General features: G+C 55.4%; 4 protein-coding genes across 4 annotated transcripts in view; 1 reads left to right on the top strand and 3 right to left on the bottom strand.

Moving 5' to 3' along the window:
- MMP24 (matrix metallopeptidase 24) overlaps positions 1–6,384 on the top strand; it is a 40,780-nt gene extending 34,396 nt beyond the window's left edge. The window contains exons 6-9 of the mRNA XM_069496124.1: positions 218–432; positions 2,421–2,559; positions 3,852–4,118; positions 6,047–6,384. Of these exons, the coding sequence (XP_069352225.1) occupies positions 218–432; positions 2,421–2,559; positions 3,852–4,118; positions 6,047–6,384 (959 nt within the window). The remainder of the gene's footprint in view (positions 1–217; positions 433–2,420; positions 2,560–3,851; positions 4,119–6,046) is intronic.
- A 1,671-nt stretch (positions 6,385–8,055) lies between these two features.
- MMP24OS (MMP24 opposite strand) lies at positions 8,056–9,560 on the bottom strand. The gene has a single exon (XM_069496037.1). It carries the CDS (start codon positions 9,542–9,544, stop codon positions 9,371–9,373), a length of 174 nt encoding a protein of 57 aa, XP_069352138.1. The 5' UTR covers positions 9,545–9,560; the 3' UTR covers positions 8,056–9,370.
- Positions 9,561–10,256: 696 nt separating this feature from the next.
- EIF6 (eukaryotic translation initiation factor 6) lies at positions 10,257–16,384 on the bottom strand. The gene is made up of 7 exons (XM_069495707.1): positions 16,306–16,384; positions 15,963–16,073; positions 15,766–15,851; positions 14,025–14,200; positions 13,311–13,487; positions 12,934–13,115; positions 10,257–10,553 (listed from the first exon to the last, which is right to left on the bottom strand). The coding sequence occupies exons 2-7, from the start codon at positions 16,067–16,069 to the stop codon at positions 10,544–10,546; spliced, it is 738 nt and encodes a 245-aa protein (XP_069351808.1). The 5' UTR covers positions 16,070–16,073; positions 16,306–16,384; the 3' UTR covers positions 10,257–10,543.
- Positions 16,385–17,960: 1,576 nt separating this feature from the next.
- FAM83C (family with sequence similarity 83 member C) lies at positions 17,961–24,466 on the bottom strand. Its single transcript, XM_069495852.1, has 4 exons — positions 23,137–24,466; positions 20,773–20,940; positions 20,464–20,588; positions 17,961–19,975 (listed from the first exon to the last, which is right to left on the bottom strand). The coding sequence occupies exons 1-4, from the start codon at positions 23,647–23,649 to the stop codon at positions 18,538–18,540; spliced, it is 2,244 nt and encodes a 747-aa protein (XP_069351953.1). The 5' UTR covers positions 23,650–24,466; the 3' UTR covers positions 17,961–18,537.
- Positions 24,467–26,079: the final 1,613 nt, after the last annotated feature.

Raw genomic sequence — 26,079 nt, 5'->3', positions numbered from 1 at the left:
AGAGAAGATACTAGGTTTGGGGTAGAAAGATGTGAGTTCCCTTCTAATGACTGTTTTCATCTATTTTCTCAAGGATTGGGGAGCTACACTGGGGAGGGGGGACAGGAGGTGGAATGTGGCAGACCTGTCTCAGAACTGCCTGGGGGATGATGTGGCCGTGGCCGTGGGAGGCAGGGAACGGCTTGGCCCCTCTCTAAGATGTGGCCCCTCTCCCCAGGACCCCCAGCGGAGCCTCTGGAGCCCACGAGGCCACTCCCCACACTCCCCGTCCGCAGGATCCACTCACCGTCAGAGAGGAAGCATGAGCGCCAGCCCAGGCCCCCTCGGCCACCGCTCGGGGACCGGCCATCCACACCAGGCAGCAAACCCAACATCTGTGACGGCAACTTCAACACAGTGGCCCTCTTCCGGGGCGAGATGTTTGTGTTTAAGGTGAGGCCGGTTGACTCTCCCCTGCCCCACGCCCCCCACGGATTAGGCTGCTGGGGGGCCCGCATGGGAGCTGGCCCAGTGGCCAGGACACGGGGTCTCTTCCTGGTGCTGCCCAGTGAATCAACTTGTTTCCAAGATGGCGGGGGAAAGACTGGTGGTGCCGCACCTTCCCGGGGTTAACGCTGGGGAAATGCTGGAGATTGGCTGCTGCTCTGTGGCCTTGAGCAAGCTGCATCCCTTCTCTGGACCTCAGTTTCCCCATGTGAAAGCTGGGGGAGTCATTCCTCTATCAAAGGGGGTGTGAAGACCAATGAGTGCCCGGCTATGAAGAGGGCAGGCTTGGAGTAGGGGCTGGGTCGGTGCTGGCTGAGTCTGACTCCAGATCCCACCAGGGCCTGAGAGGCTGCTACTGGCCAGGCTACCTCTCATCTCTGTCCTATGCCTGTCACTTCAGCCACAAGCTAACCGGGCGGCAGCCTGCCTGGCACTCTGTAGGTTGTGTTCCCAGGGAGCAGACTCCGCGTGGGTGTGTGGAACATAGGATTTTGATTGGGGGGTACCTTTGGGATCAACATCTGTGGGAAGGAGGAGAAGGAAGCAGGACCCGGCAGAGGGGGAAGTTATGCAGCAACGTAGGCCTGTCGTGGACTCCGCCACCCCTGCAGGGAGCTCTGCGGCTACAGTGGCCTGTCAGAGTCATGCCACGTTGGGCCCCAGATGGCTGGAACTTTATACCCCCTGCCTCAGTCATTGGATAGAGGAAGGGCATGAACTTGAGGAAGGCTCCCTGAAGCTGAGACCATCCCCAGAGGATGAAAACTCCCTGCTGGCCACACCCCCACCGCCGGGGCAGTAAGCCCTCCGCTGAGGGGGATCTGGGTGGCGCGTGTCCATCACTCTGGGTGAGGAGGGCTGCCTCACGCCCCTCGTGGAGTCCTCCCCAGCAAGCTCTGGGCCCTGAGCAAGCAGCAGATGTGGGTCAGGCCCAGTCCAGCCCCTCACAGAGTGGCTCTAAATCAGTCACTTGGCCTTTCTTAAGACTCTGTATATCTCAAATCGACTTAGCAGAGTCACAAAGGGAAAAGTAAGGTTAAAAAAACTGGATGCGAAAGTGCTATGTAAAACACCTTTTAAAAATACTAGCTTTTGTACCATCTTTTATGAATCACGTTCCTTCTTCTGCACCCACTTTTCTTTGATTCTCCCAACTGAACCATTCATAGGCGAGTCTAGGTTTTATCTCCATTTACACATAAGAAACCTGAGGTCCTGGGAGGCCACAGGCCTTGCCTAGATTGCCTCCCAGCCAAGGGCTGCGGTGGGGACAGGGCACCAGTTAGAAGAGGAGGGGTTTTTATTGGACTCTTGGCCTATTTAGCTGCCGTTTATCCAACATGGACTGCGTGCCCCATGCTGTTCTGGGCACTTTGCCTAGAGTCTCTCTTTGGATCCTCCATTACTGCCTGCACTTGCAGGTGAGACCCTGGGTCACACGGCTGTCCGCAGAGGAACCCAAATTCACCCAGGTCTTGAGGGAATTCCCACAGCATGCTTCCCAAGGTCCTCGCCCTGCTGGCTGGAGCCAGCCCCGGGGAGGGCGCTCTGCCCAGTCTCGCTGGCCACCTTGCTGAGAACTGGCCCAGCTGACGTCAGTGACTCTTGGCTGCCCTCACGTGGTCACTCCAGGCCTGGGAGGCACCCTCTGCAGCTCCCTCGCACCTCCTCTCCCGCACCAGGCCTGTCTGCTCTGTCTCATGGCCTCCAGGCAGCAAGAGCCATCGGGAGGCTCAAATGAAGAAGGTCACAGGGGCGCCCTGCCTTCCTCCCAGGGCTAGGAAGTTAGAAGCAGTAGATGGACAGACCCATGGAGGGTTGCAAGGCTGGGCCCAGGGAAGGTGTGGGGTGACTGGGGCCTGAGCCCCAGGGCTGAGATCACTGGGTCCAGGGGCAGGGCCTGACACGCCTCTCTGTCCCCACTTTCCTCCCAGGATCGCTGGTTCTGGCGCCTGCGCAATAACCGGGTGCAGGAGGGCTACCCCATGCAGATCGAGCAGTTCTGGAAGGGCCTGCCTGCCCGCATAGATGCAGCCTACGAAAGGGCTGATGGAAGATTCGTCTTCTTCAAAGGTAATGCAGCCTGTGCTGTGGGACCCGGAACAGTTCCCTGACCTCCTTGGAACAGCCTTTTTCCCATCTAGGCTGGAAGAGGTAGATGCCCTGCAACCACCCTTCTAGCCCTAAGAGACACTGACCTCTTAACAGGACAGATCCCCACAGGCAGGTGATGCACAGTCTGGGGAAATCAAGTCAGGGAGTGATTACTGAAGGTCTGTATATGCCAAGGTTGGTGGGGTGACATGAAGCAGAGGGTGGGATGGGCAGCTGAAGAGCACTCAGTGCTCCATGGAGGGCCATCCTGTCAGTACTGTATGAGCCCAGAGGGAGGTCACCCAGGCTGCAGAGGTCAGGGGAGGGAGGGAAGAGGGTGCCCATCCTGTGCCCAGCACCGTGCTGGGTTGTTTCATGACAATTATCCTGACTTGGGCCAGGCCCAAGATGGGTGAGATTCGGCTAGTTAGTGAGAAGCAAGGAGGGCACTCCAGAGGGACAGACGGCCCGGGTGAAGGAGCCGTGGTGGGACATGCGTGGTCATCCAAAGGGTTAGCAGACCCACCGGACGGCCACATGAGAGCTGTGAGAAGTGGCCTGGAAAGGTCTCGTGGGGGCGCATCCCGAAGAGGCTTGGTTGCCAGGCCGTAATGTGGTCCGGATCCATTAGGCCAAGGCTGGAAATTCACTGAATGTTTCTGCGAGGCAGAGAGCCATAGGGCGCCGCGCGGCAGGGCAGAGGCAGGGCGGTAGTGTCTGAGGCGGTCCTGGAGCGGGGGAGAGCACCGTCCATGCTGGAGGGCCAGGCGAGCTCCGAGGAGGCTCGGAAGGCCTCTTCCCGAGAGAAGGAAGGAAGGAAAGGGTTGAAGATGAAGGTCCCTGTTGGGGACCTGGGAGGCAGAAGGCGATGAGGAGGGAGCCCTGCTGTGGTGCAGATGAGGAGCTCTGGGAGGCCACGGGGGGTCAGGGTGTCTGGGACAGGAGAGCCCCAGAGCTGGTGTCACTGGTGGAGGTGGGGGGAGTAGGAGTGTGCACAAAGTCACGGGAGTGGCCGAGATCACCAGAGAGAGGCCCATGTCGCATGGAAAGTGGGCGGGGTGCAGAGCCCGGGCGGCACGGGGCAAGGCATCCAGAATCCCTGACTGGCTTCTGGCGTCCTGCCCCCAAGCTCTGCCTGGCCAAGGGCCAAGGGGATCAAGCCAGCCTCAGGTTCTCGTCCCCCCACACTCTGATGCTGGCAAGCAGCACTAGTCACACCTCTGTCCCTGAGTCAGGGCGGAAGGGTGACCCTGGGCTCCTCTTGGCCACAGGTGACAAGTACTGGGTGTTTAAGGAGGTGACGGTGGAGCCTGGGTACCCCCACAGCCTGGGTGAGCTGGGCAGCTGTCTGCCCCGGGAAGGCATCGACACGGCTCTGCGCTGGGAGCCTGTGGGCAAGACCTACTTTTTCAAAGGCGAGCGGTACTGGCGCTACAGCGAGGAGCGGCGGGCCACGGACCCCGGCTACCCCAAGCCCATCACCGTGTGGAAGGGCATCCCGCAAGCCCCCCAGGGGGCCTTCATCAGCAAGGAAGGCTGTACGTAGGGGCCGGGCTGGCGGGGTTGGGGGAGCTGATTCTGGGTGGTTCTCATCTGTGCCACGGGCAGACACACAGGGCATCCAGGTTTGAGAAACCAGCTGGTGGCAGACACCTGCCTCGTGTCTAGCCATGTCCATACGGTAGATCAAGTCACAGTTTTCCATCTGCAAGAATGATTCACAATTGAGAGATGTTCTCATAGACTGACTTCATTCCTTCAGAAGGCATTTCTCAAACAGTGGTCCTCAGATGCGCTCCAGGGGCTCCTCGAGTTATCAGATCTGAAAAGCATTGAGGGACATGGGTGGTTCAAAGGCAGCTTTTCACGCAGCCTGAGGGCAGGAAGATGGAGAGAGAGGTTTTTTTCATTTATGAGATTGTGTCCCATGCTCCTCCTGGAGGCCTGGTGGCCACCGGCCCCCACGGCTGCCATCAGGCGCTCACAGCCCGTCTCCCCACCAGACTAGGAGCTTCTCAGGAAGAGGAGCCAGGCTGGCCAGGTGCAGAGTGGGCATCCATGAGTGTTTGCTAAATATTTGATCTGGTCAAAAGCACAGACTCTGGAGCCAGGTTAGCTGGGTTCCCATACTACCTCCACCTCTTACGTCTCAGTTTGCTCATCTATAAAATGGGGATAACAATGGTACCTACCTTTATATAATGGCTTTGTGAGGACTAAATAAGCTAAATTATGTAGAGCACTTACAATAATGCCTAGCACACGGTCCATGCTATATAAGTTTTAGCTGCTATCATCCTCATCATCCTCATCATCTTGTTGGTGCATTTCAGTTTATATAGAACGACAGGATTCATTCATTCACTGCATAACAATTACTGAGAGCCAGCTTCTGTGATGGGGGCTGGGGAGGTGGCAGTGAACAAGACTTGCATAGCTCCCAGTCTGGTGGCAGAAAACAAATACGGTGGCAACAAACGCTGTAAGGGAAATAAATGCTGTGAGAGAGCAACGAGCAGGAGGGGCTGCTAGAGACAGCTGGGGAGGGGCTCTCCGAGGAGGCGTCACTGGCAAGAAAGCCAGTGGCTACAGGGGCAAAGCTGCCATTTGCTGGCTCTGCTGTGTACCTGATGCTTTACGCACGTGGTCTCCTTTTTGGGGGAGCCTCAGAAACAAGTGACATCAAGGACCTTGACCAATGAAAGTCCCAGCCAGGGTGGAGAGCTAGCCAATGAGGAGCATTTGAATGAGCCGATTTGTCCCCTGTGGGCGCTGTTGCTGGAGACTTGGGTGGCTGCTCAGGGAGAGATTGGCAGGGCTGCCTGGCTCCTCTTCCGCAGAAGCTCCTGGGTCTGGTGGGCTGCCTGATGGCAGCCGCGGGGGCTGGTGGCCACGAGGCCTCCAGGAGGAGCATGGGAAATGTGTCATAGATTTAAAAAACCTCTTTCTCCCTCCCCCACAATGGTCCCAAAGACCCTGCATCTGTGTTGTGAAGTGATGTATGTTAAGCCAAAAAAATTCATAATTACAGAGACGCAGTGTCTGCTGTCAACAAAAGGAGAAATCCTGCTCCCTGCCTCCCTTGGCTCAAGCAGGAGCCAGACTGAGGTCCTAGAACTAGGGAGACAGTGCTTGACAGGACCTGCGTAAGGGGCCTGTGGGCACAGTGTGACAGAGCTGTGACCCCAGGCTGAGAAGGGTCCTGTCTGGGTGGCACAAACTGAACATGTCCCAATTCTACCTAAAGCCCCTCAGTGGTTTCTCAGGACCTCTGAGACAACAGGTGGCCACTCCAGGCCCGGTCGCCCCTCCCTGCAGCTGCAGCTGTGCTGTTTACCGGCCTGATTCAGCCAAGCACGGCCCACACCCCCTCACTGCCCCAGCACCCTGTCCCCTCCCCCTCACGCTGCCAGAGCAGGTGCCTGGAAGTGTCTGGGAGAGGTGATGCCGGGCCGTATTTCTGCAGATTATACCTACTTCTACAAAGGCCGGGACTACTGGAAGTTTGACAACCAGAAACTGAGCGTGGAGCCAGGCTACCCGCGCAACATCCTGCGTGACTGGATGGGCTGCAACCAGAAGGAGGTCGAGAGGCGCAAGGAGCGGCGGCTGCCCCAGGACGATGTGGACATCATGGTGACCATCAACGATGTGCCGGGCTCTGTGAACGCCGTGGCCGTGGTCATCCCCTGCATCCTGTCCCTCTGCATCCTGGTGCTGGTCTACACCATCTTCCAGTTCAAGAACAAGGCAGGCCCTCAGCCTGTCACCTACTATAAGCGGCCAGTCCAGGAGTGGGTGTGAGTAGCCCAGAGCCCTCTCTGTCCACTCGGTCTGGCCAGCCAGGCCCTTACTCACCAGGGTCTGAGGGGCAGCTCTGGCCACTGCCCACCGGGGCCAGCAGGGCCCCAGGCCGGGTCATACAGCTGAAGTGGTGGGTGCATTGGCCTAGGCTGAGCGTCGGGCAGGGAGCGATGGGGGCTGTGCCCCAGGGTGGGTGCCTGGCTCCAAGCTGCCAGTCTTCTGTCCTGGGTAAATTACTCTCTACTCAAGGGAGTAAGCCAGGCCACACCAGGAGGCAGGGACCATGCCAGGAGAGACCCTATGGTCACTGCATCCTGTGGTGTCTTCCTGGCTGGGACCCAGCACCCTCTGTGGAAAGCCAGCACTAGCTGTCATCCCCCAACTGGGAGATGCCACCAGTCCCAGTCCCCTTTTGCCAACACCTGCTGGTCAGATGTCACCCCACCCCCACCCCTGTCCTCCAAGGCTACAGGACCCCTGCTGCTGACACAGTGGGCAACAAGCCTGGGTTTCCCCTGCTGGCCTACAGCAGACCCCTCAGGAAACCTGTTCCACTTGTCAGGGTCTCCTCCGAGACCCAGGACTTAGGGTCACATGCTGCAGGCAGGGCTGTGGCCCACCTGGGTCTGACAAGGACCCAGCTGTCACATCGTGAATATTTAAATGTCCTGTCACTACTGTTTAAAGTCCCATTTTGCAAAGGCTGCTTGAGGCGTTAGGTGAACTAGAGGTGACTGTCTTGGTGATGAGGCCGGTGTGGCAGCCCTCCCCCAGGCGATAAGGACCAAGGTGCTGCTAAGGCCACTCTAGCGCCCAGACACCCCAGGAGCCGGTCCCTGCTCATGAGGCTACAGAGCTGGGGCAGAAGCTGACCCCATTTCTGGAGGCCGATCCAAGTTTGTGACTATCCTCCACTCCCTCCCATTATCCCTGTCCCTCTCCCCACTTGCTCTGTCCCCAGCCCTGCCCCAGCCTGGCACTTGTGACCTGGGGCTCAGCCTGACTAGTTGAGGCAGAGATGGCTATAGGGCCAACACTGGCAGGGCCTGGGAGTAAGGGCCCAGGGCAGCCTTCTGGAGTGCTCTGAAACCACCCTGAGGCCAAGCCCTGGCTGACCCAGCTCAAGGGGCCATCTTCCTGCACTGCTCTTGGTTAAAGGGCACCCCCAATTGGTAGCAGCCCCAAGCTTAGGGGCCTCCCTTTTTGACCTTGTCTGGCCCACCCTTCACTGTCTATGGCAGGGTTCCCAGGGCTCAGCTTGCCTTGCCCCAGTCCAGCAGAGGTAGTCCTGCTTGTCACTGAGGAGCCCTAGGCAAGACCAATGGGTTCAGCAATGCCCACTGGCTCTCTGCCAAAGCCAAAAAGAGGTGTCAGGCAGTCTTCAGGGTGCTGGCAGGGTCCCAGATGCCACCCCGCCCTCTGAGCCTGCATGGGCCATACCCCCACCCTGTGGCTCCTGGGCTTTGGGTCGGCTTAGCCTGTAGCACAGACAGGGACTCCTGCTGCCCTGGGAGCTGTCTCAAGCAAAATCTCTCGTCCCAGAGGCGCCTATGTGGGTCCACTGTGTCCCCTGTCATCATCCTTATTTGTTCATTTTGGCCAAGGGCAGGCTCCCTGGGGCAGGCAGGGAACAACTGCGGAGATATTAGTGATTCATAGGTTTGTACAGTGTTTTATACTTTGCAAAGCACTTTATTAGCTCACACCTGTCCACTCACATGAAACTCGTGTAGGCCCAGGGAGGCCGAAGGTAACTCTCATCATGCCCTCAGATGAAGCACAGAGAGGTTCTGTTACTTGCCCAGGCCATCCAGTGGGCTGGCTGGGTCTCATGTCCCCATCTGTGGACCCTGTAGGGTCTGAGATGAGATGAGAAGTGTCTCCTCTATCCATCACTTCCTGGCCTCCCTTGCTGGTCCCTCTCCACTCCTCAGGTTGGTGCTCTCACTTCTTGAAAGCTCTAGGCACCCCCCACCTCCCGCCAGGCTCCCCGCTGGCTCCTGGTACTGCCTAGGCCAGCTGAGAAAGAGCAGGGGATGGGGCAGGCAGACCAGGCTGCAGACGTGAGGGATGTGGGGCCAGGCCCAGAGAGGGCTCAGCCTAGAGGCTTCCAATCTCAGATTCTCCTGCCTGTTGTCATCTGTTTGTCCACCACCCCAGGACAGGGCAGATAGACAGAGGGGCAAAGCACTGGGGGCCCCAGAGCCCAGCTTCCCCTCAGCCTGGGGAACATCACAGCATTTCAGTGTCAGTCACATTTTAAACTGATCAGCCTTTGTATAATGTTTTTTAAATCATTTCTAAATAAAACAGAAATACAGAGTGTGTCACTTTCCTGGGACGTGGGAACAAAGATGGGGTTCTATGAGTGAGCTTAAGAAGCTTCTGGGAGAACAGGGTGCCCTCGGGTGTCTGGGAGCTGCCCCACGAATCTCATCTGCCAGACCAGCAGATATCCCTCCTCTCCAAAAGGCTGGCCCCGGAGGCCCAGTGTGACTGGGGTCCCAGGAATACAGCCTGATGATGCCTCATTTGGATCCAAGATAGGGGAGCAATCCCCCCTCAGGAGGAGTATGGGGAGGGTCACTGTGGCAAGAGCATCTCTGAAGTCAAGGCACATGGTGCCATGACCTGGGACACAGGCACAAGCTTGGCTGTCAGCAATAAGAGGCAGACGAGGTCAGGAGCCCTGGCCTGGTCCTGGAAGACAGTGACAGGGAGGGATGCCCCAGGACCCAGAGAGCTGAAGAGGATGAGGGGGGTGCATGAAGGTCTGAGCTGAGTTTGGGTGCAGGCTGGGAAGCAGGCTGGGGGAGAGGCTGCGGAGGCCTCTCCGCGGGGGCTTCCAGTCCCCGGCGACCTCTTCGAATTCTCTGTGGTCTCCAGAGCGCTGAGGCTGGGAGAGGGGCGGTAAGATAGACACAGGGGCGTGGGCCAAGGCGGGCAAGGACGACAGGAGGCAGCAGGCGGGAGGCATCCTCCGGAGTCAGTACCAGGAGGTGCAGGCAATGAGAAAGCGCACGTCGTCCAGCGGGCCCCACGGGCTGGGCTCGGGCTGGGGCTGAGGCTGAGGCCGGGGTCGCTCCGGGCCCTCCGGTGCCGCTGGCTGTGGCTGTGCGGGCTCCGGGACGCCCTGGCCCCCGCTCTGTTGAGCCCCCATAGTCTGCGAGAACAGAAAACCTTCAGGCCTAGGTCAAGGCAACCCCACTAGGAACCCTTTCCCACCCCGCCCAGCCCGGCCCAGCCCTCACCTCGCGCAGCCGCACCCGCCGGTGTCTCGGAGCCAGCCTCAAGCGTTGGGAGGAGCCGGCGCGGTGACGTCACCACGCACCGACTCGCCCTCCGGCCGCCCAGTGTAAACTAGGCATGTTGGCCAGGGGCGGGACCCAACGAACACGGCCGGCCAATCCCGCCCCGCGCCCCGAGGCCCCGCCCCGCGCGCAGCCCCGACCTGTCGGCGTCGCCCGCAGTACCCGGCGCCCGGGCGTTCCAGGTCCTGAGAAGCGGCCACTTCCTCGCCCAGGCACGCAAGGGAACCAGCAACCAACATCCATCTTGCGTCAGGCAAGACTGCCCCGAAGCCAGGTGCCCCACAGCTCTCACAGGGTCTTCATACCAGCCCAGGGGAAAACTGGAACAGATTCTCACCCTTTGAAGACCAAAGAACACTGGGATAGAAGTTGGGTGAAATATGGAAGAACTACAGTAGAGAGTGTTTCTTCCTCTTGGCCCAGGATGTATCCTTCCATCCTGATGATGATGGAGAGGGGGATGCATGTGTGGAGATTGGGGACCTGGGGAGTGTGTGTCCATCCCATCAAATATTCCCAGGACCCTGGGACAAACTGCACACAGGCTGAGACCCCCAAACATCACATTCAGAATGGCCAGAGGCAGCTGTTCTTTAATGGGGTGACACAAAACAGCAGAACCTTCATCCGGGAGCCACAGGGCCTAACAGCCAGAAAAACATTAACAGGTTTTTGGAGCAACAATGGATTCGGGATTTTGGCACAGGTTGAAAAGGGCCTGGATGCGCAGCCACTCAGTTCCAGTGAGCTCTCTGCCACCTCCCTGCCAGCATCTGGTCCAGACTGGGTGGGGCATGGAGAGGCAGCCAAAGTCCAGAGCCAGGAGCCCACAGAACATGGAAGGTGACTCAGGTGAGGCTGCAGGGAGAGGAAAGAGCATTGTCAGCAGCTGTTGCACAGAGCACACCTCACCCTCCACTCTCAAGGTGCTTTCCTCCACTCTCACGCCTGAGCCTTTGTTCTAGCTCCGCCCTGAAGAGCCACACTCAGAGCCCCACCCAGCCCCATCCTGGTTCCAGGTTTGATTGCATCCATGAGTCACAGTCTACTCTAGAATTCTCAATGCTTAATGACTGAAAGTAACTCCTTCCCCACTCAGGTGGGTCAACTCACTCAACAATTTATCCAAACTGTTATTGTTCATAAACCAAAGCCTCGGAGGACAAGTTCACTGAACATCAGAGAAGGGAACAAGGGGGTACAACAAGGGGAAGGGATGTGCCCAGACCACAGTGCTCCCATGCCAGGGCTGGGGCCAGAACTCTCCCTAATTATTAGTGCTAACTAAACATGAAAGGCCACAAATACCAGGCAGAAAAAGAGATCTGCCGGCCAGCGCGGTGGCTCACACTTGTAATCCTAGCACTATGGGAGGCCAAGGCAGGAGGATCGCTTGAGGCAGGAGTTTGAGACTAGCCTGAGCAAGAGTGAGACCCTGTCTCTACTAAAAATAGAAAAAATTAGCCAGCCAACTAAAAATGGAAACAAAAAATCAGCCAGGCGTGTGCCCCTGTAGTCCCAGCTACTTGGGAGGCTGAGGCAGGAGGATCCCTTGAGCTCAGGAGTTTGAGGTTGCAGTGAGCTAGGCTGACGCCACGGCACTCTACTCAGGGCAACAGAGTGAGACTCTATCTCAAAAAAAAAAAAAAAAAGAGATCTGCTCAGCAAAAATAAGTACAAACATTCTTCCTGGAGGCAATAATCATGTTCATGATTATAAAACCAAAGTACATATTTCTTCCCCCCCCCCTTTTTTTTTTAGAAATAGGGTCTCACTGTTTCGCCTGGCGTGGAGTGGAGCAGCACAATCATAGCTCACCGACCTCAAATTCCTGGGCTCAAGCAATCCTCCCATCTCAGCCTCCTGACTAGCTGCGACTACAGGTACATACCACCATCACAGCTAATTTTTAAATTTTTTGTAGAGACAGGGTCTCACTGTGTTGCCCAGGCTGGTCTCAAACTCCTGGCCTCAAGCAATCCACCCACCTTGGTCTCCAGAGGTGCTGGGATTACAGGCATAAGCCACGCTTCCCTGTTTTGTTTCTTAACCCACAAAAATCCAGATTGTAAACCAGGCGTGGTGACTCACACCTGTAATCCTAGCACTCTGCAAGGCTGAGGTGGGAGGATCGCTTGAGCTCAAGAGCTTGAGATCAGCCTGAGCAAAAGTGAGACCCCCGGCTCTACTAAAAATAGATAATAATTAGCTGGGCAACTAAAAATAGAAAAAATTAGCTGGGCATGGTGGCTCACGCCTGTAGTCCCAGCTACTTGGGAGGCTGAGGCAGGAGGCTCAAACTGACGAACCCAGGAGTTTGACGTTGCTGTGAGCTAGGCTGACGCCACGGCACTCTAGCCTGGATGACAGAGTGAGACTGTCTTTTTTTTTTTTTTTTTTTGAGATAGAGGCTCGCTTTGTTGCCCTGACTAGAGTGCTGTGACGTCAAGCTCATAGCAATCTCAAACTCCTGGGCTTAAGCAATCCTGTCTCAGCCTCCCAAGTAGCTGGGACTATAGGCATGCGCCACCATGCCCGGCTGACTTTTTTCTATACATATAATTTTAGCTGCCCAGATCATTTCTTTCTATTTTTAGTAGAGATGGGGTCTCGCTCTTGCTCAAGCTGGTCTCGAACTCCTGACCTCAAGCGATCCTCCTGCCTCGGCTTCCCAGAGTGCTAGGATTACAGGCGTGAGCCACCACGCCCTGCCAAGACTGTCTTAAAAAAAAAAAAAAAAATCCAGATTATGATTTTGATGCAATACTCCCCACTCCCAACCAGTCAAAACACTCCTATAACAACTAGGGTCTCTTCAGCGTTTGAGAGTACCCTTCCCACCTTCCCTCAGCAAACAGCTCTCTTCTCTCTCAGGCCCTGGGCTGTTGCTGGCTGAGGATACTGATACACAGACAAACAAAAACTGCAAAATAATGTGGTCAGTGATGAAATAAGAAAAACCATAGGGAAGCTTTGCCTAGATAGGGGACACTGAGATGAGTCTTCAAAGATGAGGATTAGCAGATGCTCATGAAATATTTGCTGACTGTATCCTGTGACTGCTCAGCAGTGTGCAGATACATTCTCATACGAGGAGAACCTACCAGTATAAACACAATATGCCTTCCAGTCTACATGGCATCTTTTCCCCCTACCCTCAAAAGTCAAGTGAGCCCACTGCCCTGGGCAGAAGAGAGACCACCACCGCCCCCCCACCGCTCCCTGACACACACATACCTGTCAATGAGGGAATCCCGCATGCTGGTGGCTATGGTGCTAGGCTGGGCTTCATTTAGCTTGAAGACGCTCTCCACCACCGACAGTTCTGTGCTGGTTGTGTCCAGGCCACAGAAGGCACACCAGTCGTTCACTACCATCCCAGCAGCAATCACCTCACTGCCTCGGTTTACAGTGCCTGCCTGCCAAGAGATGGGCTCATTGTGGGTCATGGCACCAAAGTCTCTCCCTTCCCTGATGAGGATTCTCCCCAAACCCTGCTCCCTGACCTGCAACACCAATCCCAAACTGTGGCAGGTAATGACCCAGATTCCCGAACACTAGACAAAGGGATCTGCCTCAGCAGGCAACAGGGGTCAGAGGACAGGAATGCTTACCACAAGGGGGACCTGAAGAAGAGAAGAAAGCTCATCCTGGTCTTCAATTGAAGTCTTGGGATGCACCAGCCCTCCTTGATTGCTAAAGACACAGTAACTTCCCACTAGTACTTGGTCAGCCACTGTCTGTCTGAAGACCTCCACTTTGAGCACATCAGCCAGGATTTCTTCTGTCTCCTGTCAGTCAAAGGTACTGTATTCAGGGCCCAGAACTTACAGGCCAAAGAACCAGAGTTCTCCATGCCCAGAATCACCCCAGCTTGGCTCCCTGAGCCCCTCATTTCTCTGCTATGTACCTCATATGAAAGCCTCACCCAGAGAAAGGAGGGGGTACAGCTTATAGCAGAGTTTAGGCCAGCTCTGGAGCCCCATAATATCTATGCATGCTCTGAACTGCTGCAGGCTGGTCTCCATGTCACCCTTTTCCTTCTAACCCACAGTCATTAAGTTCAACTGTCAATCATTTATCCTGGCCCAGGCTGCAGGACTGGATGGGTCAAACTTTCGGATCCTGAGGATTAATAACCTCCCCAGCTTCTTTCTGACACTGATTACGCCATGGAAGGCTTCTATTATTATTCCAATGAGTGCCTCAAATTCCAGAGGCCATATATGAAAAGAGATACCCTCAATTCCTTCCTGTTAGGAAAGAACAGTGGCTAACCACTGAGTAGGATGGTCCTATGACTCTTGGGTGAAGTTGGGCTGCCTCACCCTGTCCAGGTCTGGGTGGACCAAGGCCACATAGTCATTGCATGTTGTGACATTGCCCAGGGCTGAGAGCCGCTCCTCTACCCGCCGGATCTGCACTGAGTCTGGGAGGCAGTTGCGAATATGTTGCAGCTCCTGATCGGTGGTGTTGTTGGGCACCAGGAGGCCATGCCTGTTCCCTGGAAAGACCCAAATTGGAAAATGGGGCAAAGATGGACCATGAATGAATTTGCAAGATGTCTGCGGGGCCCTAGGGACTGAGGATACAACCAAGCCCAGCCCAGTCAGCTTTCCCAGGAAAACTTTAGGCCCAGACCCCAGTCCTCCAGCCCAACGATCCATTCAACATCCAAGGGGACCAGGGGTCCCACTGGGCAGGCCAGAGATGGCCCAGGAGCCTGTCCCAAAAAACCTTGCCCACTTTACCATCATGAACTGGGGCAGTAGAACTAACAGGAAGGGCTCTTGGCATTAGTTGCACGTTATGCAACTAAAAAATTGAGCCAACACTACACGTTTACAAAACCAGCTAAACTTTTTAAAAGACCATCAATGTCAAGTGTTGGTAAAGATATAGAGAGCAATTGAAACTCTCGTACACTCTCATAGGAGTATGAATTGGTCAACCACTTCAGATAATTATCTGGCATCATCTACTACATTGCATAGTTACATAACCTGTGGCTCTGCCACTCCACTCCCAAGTTATATATCCAACAGAAATACATACATCTGTTCACTAAAAAAACAGCTGCACTATTCCTAACACACCAAAGTGAAAACTACCCGAATGCACACTGTCAAGAGAATGAAAGAATACATTGTGGTATACTTACACAAAACATATACAGCAACAAGAATGAACAAACTACAAATGCACGTGACAACTACGACGGCTAAACCTCTGCCTATCTTTGCAAGGCTACAACTCAATTTCTGAACTCCGAATTACTACCACCATAAAATACATCAAGGGCCAGGCTACATTCTTCCTTGTTCTGTCAGAGCTTGCTTCAAGTCCTAAGGGCATGGCTAGAGATCAGGATGTTTAAACCGAAAAAGAAGGAAAAAAAAAAAAAAAAAGTAAAGTAAAAAACAATCAGACTGCTATATGACCTCAATGAACAGCACTAAGTAACAAGGAGTGGCAGATCAAACAAGGAGACAGATGCAGCTTAAAGAAAGGACCATTGGTCAGAGTCAACAGTGCTGAGAGGCAGGGACGTAGGATAGAGATGTAGTAAGGGGACTTTAGGATTTAAATGTAACTGAGTAGGAGGACGCAGAATCTTAGCTAGTCCTTTTTATAGAGGCAGAAATGGATGCTCAGGAGGAGGAAGCAACTTGCCCACAGTGGCAGGGGGAGATGAGATACAAATTCTCCTCTAAACTAGGTGTGGAACTAGGTGTGGAACTTGGTGAGTCATTTAGGCTGAGTCTCAGCTACCTCATCAATCAAATTAAGCCAATAATCCCTACCTCCCAGTGTCTTTGTGAAGAAGGAATGAGAATAAGAGTGAAAGCAATTAATGTTATTACCATTATTTAGAAGCCTTTGTCAGAGGTTGCCCCCCGATATGCTGACACTTAAGACTGCGTCCTACCCAACACAGAGATTCTACAGTCCCCAGAGATAATGGATGAAAGCCTGGAAATTCTTAGGTCACTACGGATCCCCTCCAAGGGTATGAATAATGTACTTGGAGGCTCCACTCCCTCCATCGGCGCCCTCAACCTGTCTTACCCACACACATGCGCCCGATGATGCGGCAGCCGGCGATGGATGCGTGTACCACGGGGATGGTATCTGCGAGTTCGCCCTCGAACACACTATAGGGATATGGAGTCGGTGGTCACGAGGCTGAGGGACCGGTACCCTCACTCAGTCGAAGTTCCCAACTCCCCTCCCCGCCACCGCAAGCCCCCGGGCTCCCGCCGCACCTGTAAAAGTTCTCTGATCCTCCGATGGCCACCAGGCAGTAAGTGTTGGTGAGTTTGGCAAAGCAGCCGATCTCACAGTTGTTCTCGAACGACGCTCGGACCGCCATGAGGCTGAGGGCCGCGAGGCAGGGAATGAGAGTTCAGGGCCGGTGGATCCCCTCCCAGGTAACCCGACCTCTTCCCCCGTTTGGCCCCGCGGCGACCGCGCCCTTCTCGGCTTCTCAGGCCTTGAGTCCCGCCCACTGGGCCCTTCAGGCTCTCTGGCCCTGAATCCTCCAGCCCCCGCTCCTCCAGACCTGAGGCCCGGAGCTGATCCTTCCGGTCTCCCCTCACACCCACTTACCCAGTAACCGCAAACTGCACACGCGACAACAGACCCTTCGCCTCTCTGAAAATGTTTCCGTTTCCGCCTCCGCCCAGGAGACTTCCGGGAGGGCCTGCGCACCCAGCCACGCATGCGGCCTCTCTACCTCCAGCCTCCAGGAGGACTCTATGGTTGCTAATGGTCGGGACGCGGCCCCGCCCTCAGTTTATGTGCGTGCATTCATTCATTCTTCATTCAGGAGCTTTTTAGGAGCTACAATCGACCTAGGCCTACGGCTGGTCGGATGTGAAGCATAAAGGAGAGGCGGAGCCAGGGGTGTCTCGCAGAAGATGGGTTGATGATAGAGGTATTTACTGAAATGAAGCCACAGGAGGAAGGGCCGTTTTGGAGAAGTGATGAGTCCAGCTCCGCCGTGCGGGACAGAAGTCCAGATTTGGAGCCCAATCTCATTCTTCTGGAAATGAGGGGCTGAAGCCTGAGGTGGATGAGGTCACCCAGGGAGAGAGTGTCCAGGAGGGAGAAGTGAAACCAGGACAAAGAAGCTGGACAAGGAGGCGCAGCCAGAGAAGTAGACGCCCAAGAAGGTATTGGGGAGAGGGGAGGATGGATGAAGCAGGGTCTTAGGGAGAGGTCAGAGGGAAAGGGGTTCAGGGTGGGCAGGGATGAGAGTGCTGACTGGCTTCCATGATGTCTCTTGCACGGCTTTTATCACTCAACTCAGCAGCCACCTTCTGTCCCTGGGATAATGGTGACAGCCAAGGGCCTGGCTCTCTTGAACAGGATGAACTTGGTCCACATTTTGTAGAATCTACAAAAGCCCCAGGGCCTCTCAGAATGTCACAGTGAGAGCAGAGAGGGCTTGGAGTCCCGGGTCCCCCTTCCCCAAAAGCACTTTTTTGGCCATTCACTCTCCTCCAGGGGGCCCTCCATAATTGGCCTGAATGGTGCTCTGCCCCTACCCACAATGTGCCCATTTCATTAACTCAGCATAGCTCAGGATACACCAGGCTGCTGCTGGGTCACAGTCATGTCTGCCTTTATTGATTTGTATCATGTGTACTGTTCCAGGCAAGCGGTGAGCTCAGGAAAAGGGCTGACAACCTGGTACAGCGCATACTTCAAGAGACACTCAGCAAGATGAGGATGAGGATGATAATGATGATGAGGATGTGTGTGTATGTGTTTGTGTTTGAGTATCCACATGCTCCACTTGTCCTCCCCAGTTCACCTCAGACTCACTCACTCAGTCCTCTCTTGGACATCTCTTCACCTGGTTCCCTCTACCAAAAATTCCTCTAACTCTCGCCTCTGTCTGTCCAAAACCTCCTCATGCTTCAAGGCCTGGCTCAAAGGCTGCCTCCTCTACAAAACTATCCTGACCACTCCACCATCTCCATGACTCTCTGCCCTTTGTTTTCTGTCACCCTCTGTCACTGGTTAGCCTTTAGCTTGATACAGCTCTGATTTGTTCTCCAAATGGCTCATGCATTTCATCCTTGTCCTGGGTCTGAATCTGATTCATTTGTCAGCCCTACGGTATGCCCTGTGCAGGGCTGGAAACAGCTTAGGTTCAAGAAGATACTGGTTGGGGGTTGGGAGATGTGTGTGTGTTTGGGGTTATGGGGCATATTTATAGTTTGTGGATCCTGAGGGAGTCTACAGTGTACACTGAATGCAGGTATTTTGTGTAGCCATTCATTTAGCCAAATGACATTTATTGAGTACCCACAACTAAAATTCTGAGTGTTTTGGCTTCTCACACGGACCTATGTGTATTGTGTGTGGCTGTGGGTGTGCAGTTTGTGAATGTGTACCCTGTCAATGTGCTGCGTACAATATATGGAATGGGCATTTAGGTCCCTACCCTGCCATTTACTTGGACTCGACTCCAAGTAAGTCATTCAATGTCTCTGGGCCTCAGCTTCTGCATTTATTAAAAAAAAGGAGGATAACATCTATTATCCTATAATTATATACCTACAAAAGGTCCATCTTGTGGGATGCTGTGAGAATGAAGAATGAGAAGCAGTACCTGGTGTGAAGCACCCAGCATAGTGGCATGCAGTAGACACGAGTAACTGTGGGTTCCATTTCCCTGTGTTTGTCTGTATGTGTGTAAGCAAGAATCTTCAGCCCAGAGAGTGTGTCTGACCTGGGCTTCTAGACACCTCCCTTCCCCAGAGTTTGGGACCTGAGCAAGTTCAGTGTCTCAGTGGATGGAGGAGGGACCTGTCCTTGCTGGAAGCAGAGCTAGGACTCAAAGCGACTTCGGAGCAGCTTGAACTTGGACTTGTTGTATTTAGTGATGAGGTCCAGTTTGCTGTGGCCCAGGGTCAGCCGTTTCTCATCTCTAAACAGGTCATTGCTATTACCATTGCGATGGCCACCTGTGGGACCCCCAAGGAGGCCAGGCTCAGGCCCCTGCCTGGCACCCTGCAACTGATGATACTTGGTGATGAGGTCCAGCTTGCTGTGGCCCAGAGTCAGCCGCTTCTCCCCAGAGCCCACTCCAGCCATGCGAGCAGGGCTTGGTCCTGGGAGACCACTGGGCCCAGGCCCCTCACCCCGGAACGGGCCGAACTTTGTGATGAGATCCAGCTGGCTGTGGCCCAGGGTCTGCCGTCGCTCATCTGGACCCTGCTTGGCAGGCCTGGATGAGGAGTTGGCTTCAGGGGGCGCTCTGGAGCCCCGGGCCTTGGGGTGCTGTACCAGGAGGTCCAATTGGCCATGGCTATGGTTTAGGGACAGCCTCCTGTCCTCTGGGACTTGATCACCAGGCCTGAGAGAACCTGACTCAGGGGTACCCCCAGCACCCTGGGCCTGGGGCAGGAGATCCAGCTGGCTGTTGCCCTGGCCTGGGGACAACTTCCTGTCCTCTGGGGCCTGTTCGCCAGGCCAAAAGGAGCCTGAGTTTGGTGAAACCCCAGAGTCAGGGTCTCCTGCTTCTCGGGTTCTGGGGAAGGGTACAAGGAGATCCAGCTGGCCATGGCTCTGACTCAGAGATGCCTTCTTCTCCTCCACTGGCTCCAGGGCTTTCCCAGGTACCCGGCGACCTCGTGGAGGGCTAGGCTCCTGGCTTCCGGAAACCCCATTCTCTGGGAGCTGGGACAGAGCTGGGACACCCCGGGGGAAGTGGAGGAGGGGGCGGGATCGGGGAACCAGAGGTGACCCCACTGCCAGGGTCAAGGGGCTAGCGCTATTGTGGTTGAGGGCAGGGGAGGACTGGGACCATGGGTATGCCCCCAGCTTGCCCAGGTTGGCCCTGTAGAGCCCAGGAGAGGAGCCACGGTTAGGGTCTGACAGCTGGCGGTGCAGGGAGGGCTGGCCACTGGGCTCGTGGTGGGCAGGGCTGGGGGACGAGGACCCCATACCCATGTCACTGCAGCCACCGCCTCCTGGTAGAGCGAGGTAGGAGGAGTGGCCCATGAGAGGTGAGCGCTTGATGCTGCTGAGGCTGGTGATGGAGGGCGAGGAGGACGTGGGGCTTGGGATGTGAGGCCCAAAGGCCAGGGCCTCTGGGAGAGGACGCAGTGCTCGGGGAGACAGTGGATCCTCACCGCCACAGAAGCCCTCCACAGGCTGTGACTCGGCATACAAACAGCGGAACTCTCGGTCGAAGTCTTCCACAATGCGGCCCCTCAGCTGCAGCACCATGCTGGTGTGGGCCTGGCTGCAAAGCCAGGTGAAACTAGGGGCAGAAGGTGGGGTCAAGAGGCTAAGTGCAGGACCCTGGGGCTCAGCAAGGGTCACAGCCAGAGGAATGTACCCAGAAACTGACCCAAACTCCACCATGAGAGCTCACAGTGACAGGGGCAGAGCTCCAACCCCAGAGTCTCTGCTCATCCTAGCCCTGCTTAGCAGACGGGCACATGGCTGGCCTCTCAGGGCCCCAACTTCCCCTTCTGTAAAATGGGCCAGGGGAGGTTCCCTGAAGTCCCTCCAGTTCCAACACACAGTAGTTATTTTCAATGCCAAGGGCATTAAAGTAATCCTTCCACTAGAGTGAGCTCCTCCAGGGCTGACTTGCCCCCCATGCTATCCTGAACCCTGACGATGCCTGGCACACGGCAGGTGCTCAGTCTGAATCTGAAGGGAAGGATGAACGGAGGGAAGCTCAAAGCTCTCATCAGCCAGTGGCACAGCCCCAGGCCCCTCTCCCCTCCTTCCGTTGCTCACCTGTAGCTGCCCGCCACCACCTGCTCGCAGTCGATGAGGATGAACTTCTCCAGGGCCTGCCCAGTGAAGCGGCGGCCTGCCTTGCTGCAGTATGTGTCCCCACATGTGCTCCGTACACGCATGTTCTGGGCCAAGGGTGGAGGGAGGTTGGGGTGACCTTGAGAGAGTGGGGCTCAAGCCACATCTATGCCCCATGGGCATAGATAGCTAAAGGAGCCCAGTCTCCCACTCCCGCTCACCCCCAGTGCCCATCCAACTGGCTCCCCTCCCCACCCCAACCCCTGGTTACTGTCCCTGGTCCTCACTGACCAGCAAGTGCCCCCCATTGAGGTCCATCTTGTAGCACATCTCCAGGAAGTGCCTCAGGTGCTCCTGGGCCAGGAGCAGGTAGACGGGGACACCACGCCGGCTTGAGGCCTCCATAAGGTCACACAGAAGCTCCATGTCGGTGAATACATCCATTACTACAGCCACCACCTGGGTCAGGGGTGTGAAAACTCAGCCCTGCCCAGGGCACTGCCCACACCCAGCCCAGCCCGGGGCAGGAGCCAGGTCCCAGGAAAAGAGCACTGGACTGAAAATCAGGAGACCAGAGCCTTCAAGAACGACTGAAATGGAAGGGCTTTTAGCAATGACCCAGCCCGGAGGCCTTTAACTTGGGCACAGGGAGATTTGACTGTCTTGAACCCCTAGTTGTTTGAAAGTTTTTGTGTGCATTTTTCTGTGGTATGAGTGCTTATCTGTCACCAAATCCTCAAAGAAGTCTGTGAATCAGCTGCGCTAGTCCAAAGCCTCACTCTATATTGAGGCCCAGAGGGGGACAGGAGTCAGAAACAGAACCCAGCCCCCAAGTCCCAGGCAAGTTCCTGTGCTCTCCCTGTTAGCTCTAGCCCTTGCTCTGACCCAGGGCCTGTCTGAGGCTCCCCTCTTAGGAATCAGAGCTGTAAGCCAATTACTGGAGTCTTCAATGCCCTTTCCCAGCCCTGCCTCAGTTTCCCTGTCAAGCTACAGGGGTCTGGTGTGAAACCTTACACTCACAGACTCCCCCTTACTTACATCCATGCCAAGTGGAACCAAGTTTCCTGCTCAGTTGAGGGCTGTGCTGGGGCTTGTGCCCCCATCCCATATAAGGGGCTGCCTCAGAGAGGCCCATGAAACCCCCCTGGTACCTTCAAGCCCCCAGTTGACACTTCTTCCCATTGCCTGTATCTGCTGTGAGGATTTCCTCTCCCAGGCAGGGCCAGAGCACAGCATCCAGCCCTGGAGGCAGACAGAACTGAGTGCAAACCTGGACTCTGCCACTTTCTAGGGACACGGCCTCAGGAGAGTCACTTCACCTCTGGAAAGCTCAACTTCCTCATCTGTGAGATGGAGATAATGATAGCTACGTCTCTGAGTTATGGGGAATTGTGAAAATGCTCAACACACAAGCTCAATAAATGTTCCTTTCCCGCTGCCTTCTTAATAAATGAGGACATCGGGCTACAGGGAAAGGGAGCATTTCTCAAGGTTGCTCAGAGTCCGTGACAGCCCAGAGTGGGAGCCTGGCTCCTAGCCTGGGGTGCAGGGGTATAAATGTGGGGTGAGGAGGCAGGATGCCCTAGTCCACAGCACAGGCTGGCCAGGGGTCGGGGGAACAAGGCAGGAAAGATCAAAGAGGCAGGGGTGACAACGACAGCGAAGAGCCTCACTAATAACCCTGTTCCAGATGCCAATCAGGCCTGGCCCTCCCCTGCCTGGGGCACAGGCAGGCTTGCCAGGGAGGCTCTGGAGGTACTGGTGGGACCCCAGCATCCTGGCTCTTGATCTCCACAGCAGGAACCTAACCCAACTTCAAATCCTGCCAGGGGTCATCTTGTGCATTCCCCAGTCTCCTGAGTCAGAAGCTGGGGCTCTAGGAGTGAAGCCATGTTTGTGTAGGGCTGGAGCCGTCAAAGGTGCTGCCCTCCCCCACCTGCCCTCCCGGTTCTCTTTCTCCTGCACCGCTCCACCTGGCTGAGCCCAGCAGCCTCCACTGCTCTTTCCTCCTTGGTTCTGAGCTAAGGAGGCCTGCACCAGCACCCCTCCCCTGCCTCAGGCCCAGCTGCACAGGCAGTGCAGGAGGGCGAAGAGCCACTGGGGACATGGACCAGCAAGTGCGGCCCTGACTGTGCCCCAGGACCTGAGTCAGAGACCCCTTCTCTCCAGGAGCCCTGAGCTCTGTTCCACCAACTGACTGGACCTCCCTCGGTAAGTCCCAGCCCCTCTCTGGCCTCAGTGTCTTCCTCTGTAAGTCAAAGGGGTGGCTCAGATGTTTTCCACGGTTGGAGTTCTTAGTTTTGGGATCATAAAACTTGGAGAATCTGATGAAGACCACGGACCATCTCCTAAGAAAGATGTAGTGAGAACCCCTTCCTCCAACAATCACAACTTTGTGTGAATTTTCAGAGGTTCTGTGGAATACCTGAGGTCTGTGACCTATTCTATGCTCATCCATCATGTTCTTGAGAACAAGAGGTTGCCAAGGTAAATAAGACAGGTGCCCGTCCTCTAGGAGCTTGTGATCTAGTAGTGCCAGAGGTTCGAGTCCCAATTCTGCCCCTAAGTTGCTGTGTGGCCTTGGGCTAGTCCCTTTTCCCTCCCTAGGCCTCAGTTTCCACATCTGTGAAATGAAGGAAGAGATGAGGCCCTTACCGTGCGGGCCTGGCTGAAGAGGAAACGCAGCAGGTCCTTGATGTTCTTGGCCTTGTCCCTCTGGAAGTGGACCACGGCCTGGGTGGGGCTGAAGCCCGTGGCTTGTGGAACCTCGGGCCAGCCCAGGTCCAGGTCTGGGGGGTCTACATCGGAGACCATGGGGAAGTAAGTGCCTGAGGTGACTTCGGAGAGCAGGCTGAGGCAGTCAGGCCCCGAGGCCTCTGGCCCCCGGGCCTCGCTAAGTTCAGGGCTTCCACGCACATGGCTGGTCATGTAGTCAATGTCCAGGGCGCTCAGGAAGGGCAGCTCCCGCTCCTCAGAGATGACCCGCAGGTAGGCAGCCTCACCTCGCTCCAGGAGGGCATCAGCTGCCAGCCGGGCCGCCTCACTGTGCCGCAGCACCAGTGGTGAGCTCTCCCGCCACCATGGCCGCTTCAGCTCCTCCACCCGGCCCCGAAGGGGTCCCGCCATGCCCTGGGCTCCCAGGCCCCCAGGTCCTAGGCCTCCGAACATGCCTGCCCACCTGGCTGCCTCACCCACCGGCAGGCCCCATGCCTGCACGCTGGGTTGGCCGTAGCTGGAAGAAGATATCAGCAGAACCGCCTCCTGCCTGCGCGCTCCCTGTGTGGCAGGGCCCCCAAACCGTTGCCACCCTAAGTCAGAGGCATGCTCCGCCCCATTGCCCCTGGCCTCTGGAACCTGTCAGGTCAGCCCCACCTGTCTGCCTGTGTTGGGACTCGCCTGCCCAGAGAAGCGGCAGTGCCAGGCCCTTACTGCACACTCCTGTCTGCCTCCCCTCCCCTCCCTGCTCCAGCCCAGCAACACCACCGTAGGCCACCAAGCTCCTAGCAAGTCTCCAAACCCTGACCTTCCAGGGACCCATGGAGGTTAGATTACAGTCCAGAGGGGCCTGTGCCTGCTCAGGGACACACACACATGCACACACACTCCACAGTGGATGAATGACTCAAGACACCCAGGAAAAGACATGAACACACATCAGGTATGCTGACTGATATACTGACAATTGACCAACATAGACTACAGGCCAGCACAGGCAGGTCACATGTTTTGATCAAACATATTCACATAAATTGGCCCAAACACTAATTTAGAGACTGGCCATAACCCCAAACAGACCATGATGGATAGCACACCTGTTGGCCCACATGCACACAGGCCCTAAATAAGAGCTGAATGAGTGTCACACTAAACCAGCAAGGACATCAATACCTGTCTATCCGAAGGAGAGGAAGGGAGAAAAAAAAAAAAATACTTGTCTGTCCGTCATCCAGGCCTCTCTTTGCCCCCATAATCACCCTGTCACTCTCCACAATCAAAACTGGTGCTCAGGGCCCCCTGCCCCACCCCCACCCCTGCTCGGAGGCCATCCTCCAAGGATCTAGAGCAGTGGCTGTCACATGACACCCCAAGAATGGCTGGGAAGTGTTAAAATGCAGATCTCCCGGCTCCACCCACCCCACCCTGATCCAGTCTGGTCTGAGTAGGCCTTTAGAGCTTGCCTTTTTAACAAGGGCCTGGTGCACCTGGGGCAGAGGGCTGAGGCCCACCCCTGAGACATGCTGTTCCACATGGAACACCCTCAGCTCCAGGGATGTTCTTGGCTTGGTGGGGGCCAGACCCCAGCCTTCCTCCCCTCCTCTAGGGCTGAGTATTAAAAGATTGAAAGGTTATTTCAGACGATGGGCAGACACACTGTAAGGTCAGGGGGCAGACAGGGCCAGCAGGTTTCTGATCTCTGCCCCAACAAGGGACAAAGTCCCAGAGCAGATACGATCTGTCCTCGGAAGGATGGGCGAGAGGCTTTGCCCTGGAGAAGGGGGTCAGCTGATGGCAGCTGCAGATGGGGGCAGGCCTGGCAGAAGTGGGCACCACCTTTCTTCAGAGAGATGAGGTCCAATGAGGACAGCAGGGAGTACAGGAGACCTAAAGCCATGTCTCACAACCCTGTTTAGTACCGACTGCGCTTGGTTTATCTGGTCTATGATCATGTCTGGGATACAGGTTCTTCTGTGTCCACAGAACTTTGCACATGCAGTGGGGGATGGGGGATTTAGAAGTTCCCTGAGTTGAGTTGGGGCTGTCTTAGAGGAGCCTAGAAGTGAAGGGCCTGGGGGGGCATGGAGGACCTGGGTGAGCCACAGGCCAGAAGCCAAAATGCTGGGCCAGCCCACCCTCTCCTGGGTGCAGGGGCAGAAATCCGGAGCACCAGTCTTTCTAAGGAAGCCCTTCCCTGGGGGTGGGGAGGCTGCAGGAGGGGCAGGAGGTAGAGTAAACAAAGCCAGCCTGTGGGAGGGCAAGGAGCTCTCATTAGGGCCTTATCTCCAGATTTGTTTGAAGGGGAGAATCAGGGCCTTATCTGGGTAGGAAGGCGAGGGAGGCATGTGGGCGTGTGAGTTAACTGTATTTATCTTTCAGTGTGTAAGTCTACTTCATGGTACATATATTTGTCTCTCTGTATCTTTTAATTATGGTAAAATACACATAGAATGTGCCATTTTAACCATTTTTAACTGTGCACTTCAGTGGCATAAGTACATTCATATTACTGTGCAACCCTCACCACCATCCATCCCCAGAACTCTTTTCATCTTGCAAAACTAAAACTCTGTACCCACTAAACACTAATTCCCCATTTCCCGCTCCCTCAGCCCCTGGCAGCCTCCATTCTACTTTCTGTCTTCAGGAATTTGACTACACTAGATACCCCATTTAAGTGGAATTGTATAGCTTTGTCTTTTTGTGACCAGCTTATTTCACTTAGCAGAATGTTTTCAAGGTTCATGCATGTTGTAGCATGTGTGAGAATTTCCTTCCTTTATAGGCTGAATAATATCCCATTGTATGTATATATTAATAGCACATTTTGCTTATCCATTCATCCACTGATGGACACTTGGGTTGCTTCCACTTTTTGGCTAT

This window comes from Eulemur rufifrons, chromosome 20, assembly GCF_041146395.1.
Source record: "Eulemur rufifrons isolate Redbay chromosome 20, OSU_ERuf_1, whole genome shotgun sequence".
In the NCBI taxonomy this organism is placed as follows: Eukaryota; Metazoa; Chordata; class Mammalia; order Primates; family Lemuridae; genus Eulemur; species Eulemur rufifrons.
Note: the sequence above shows the minus strand (reverse complement) of the source record. Positions and strands in the feature narration are given on the sequence as shown.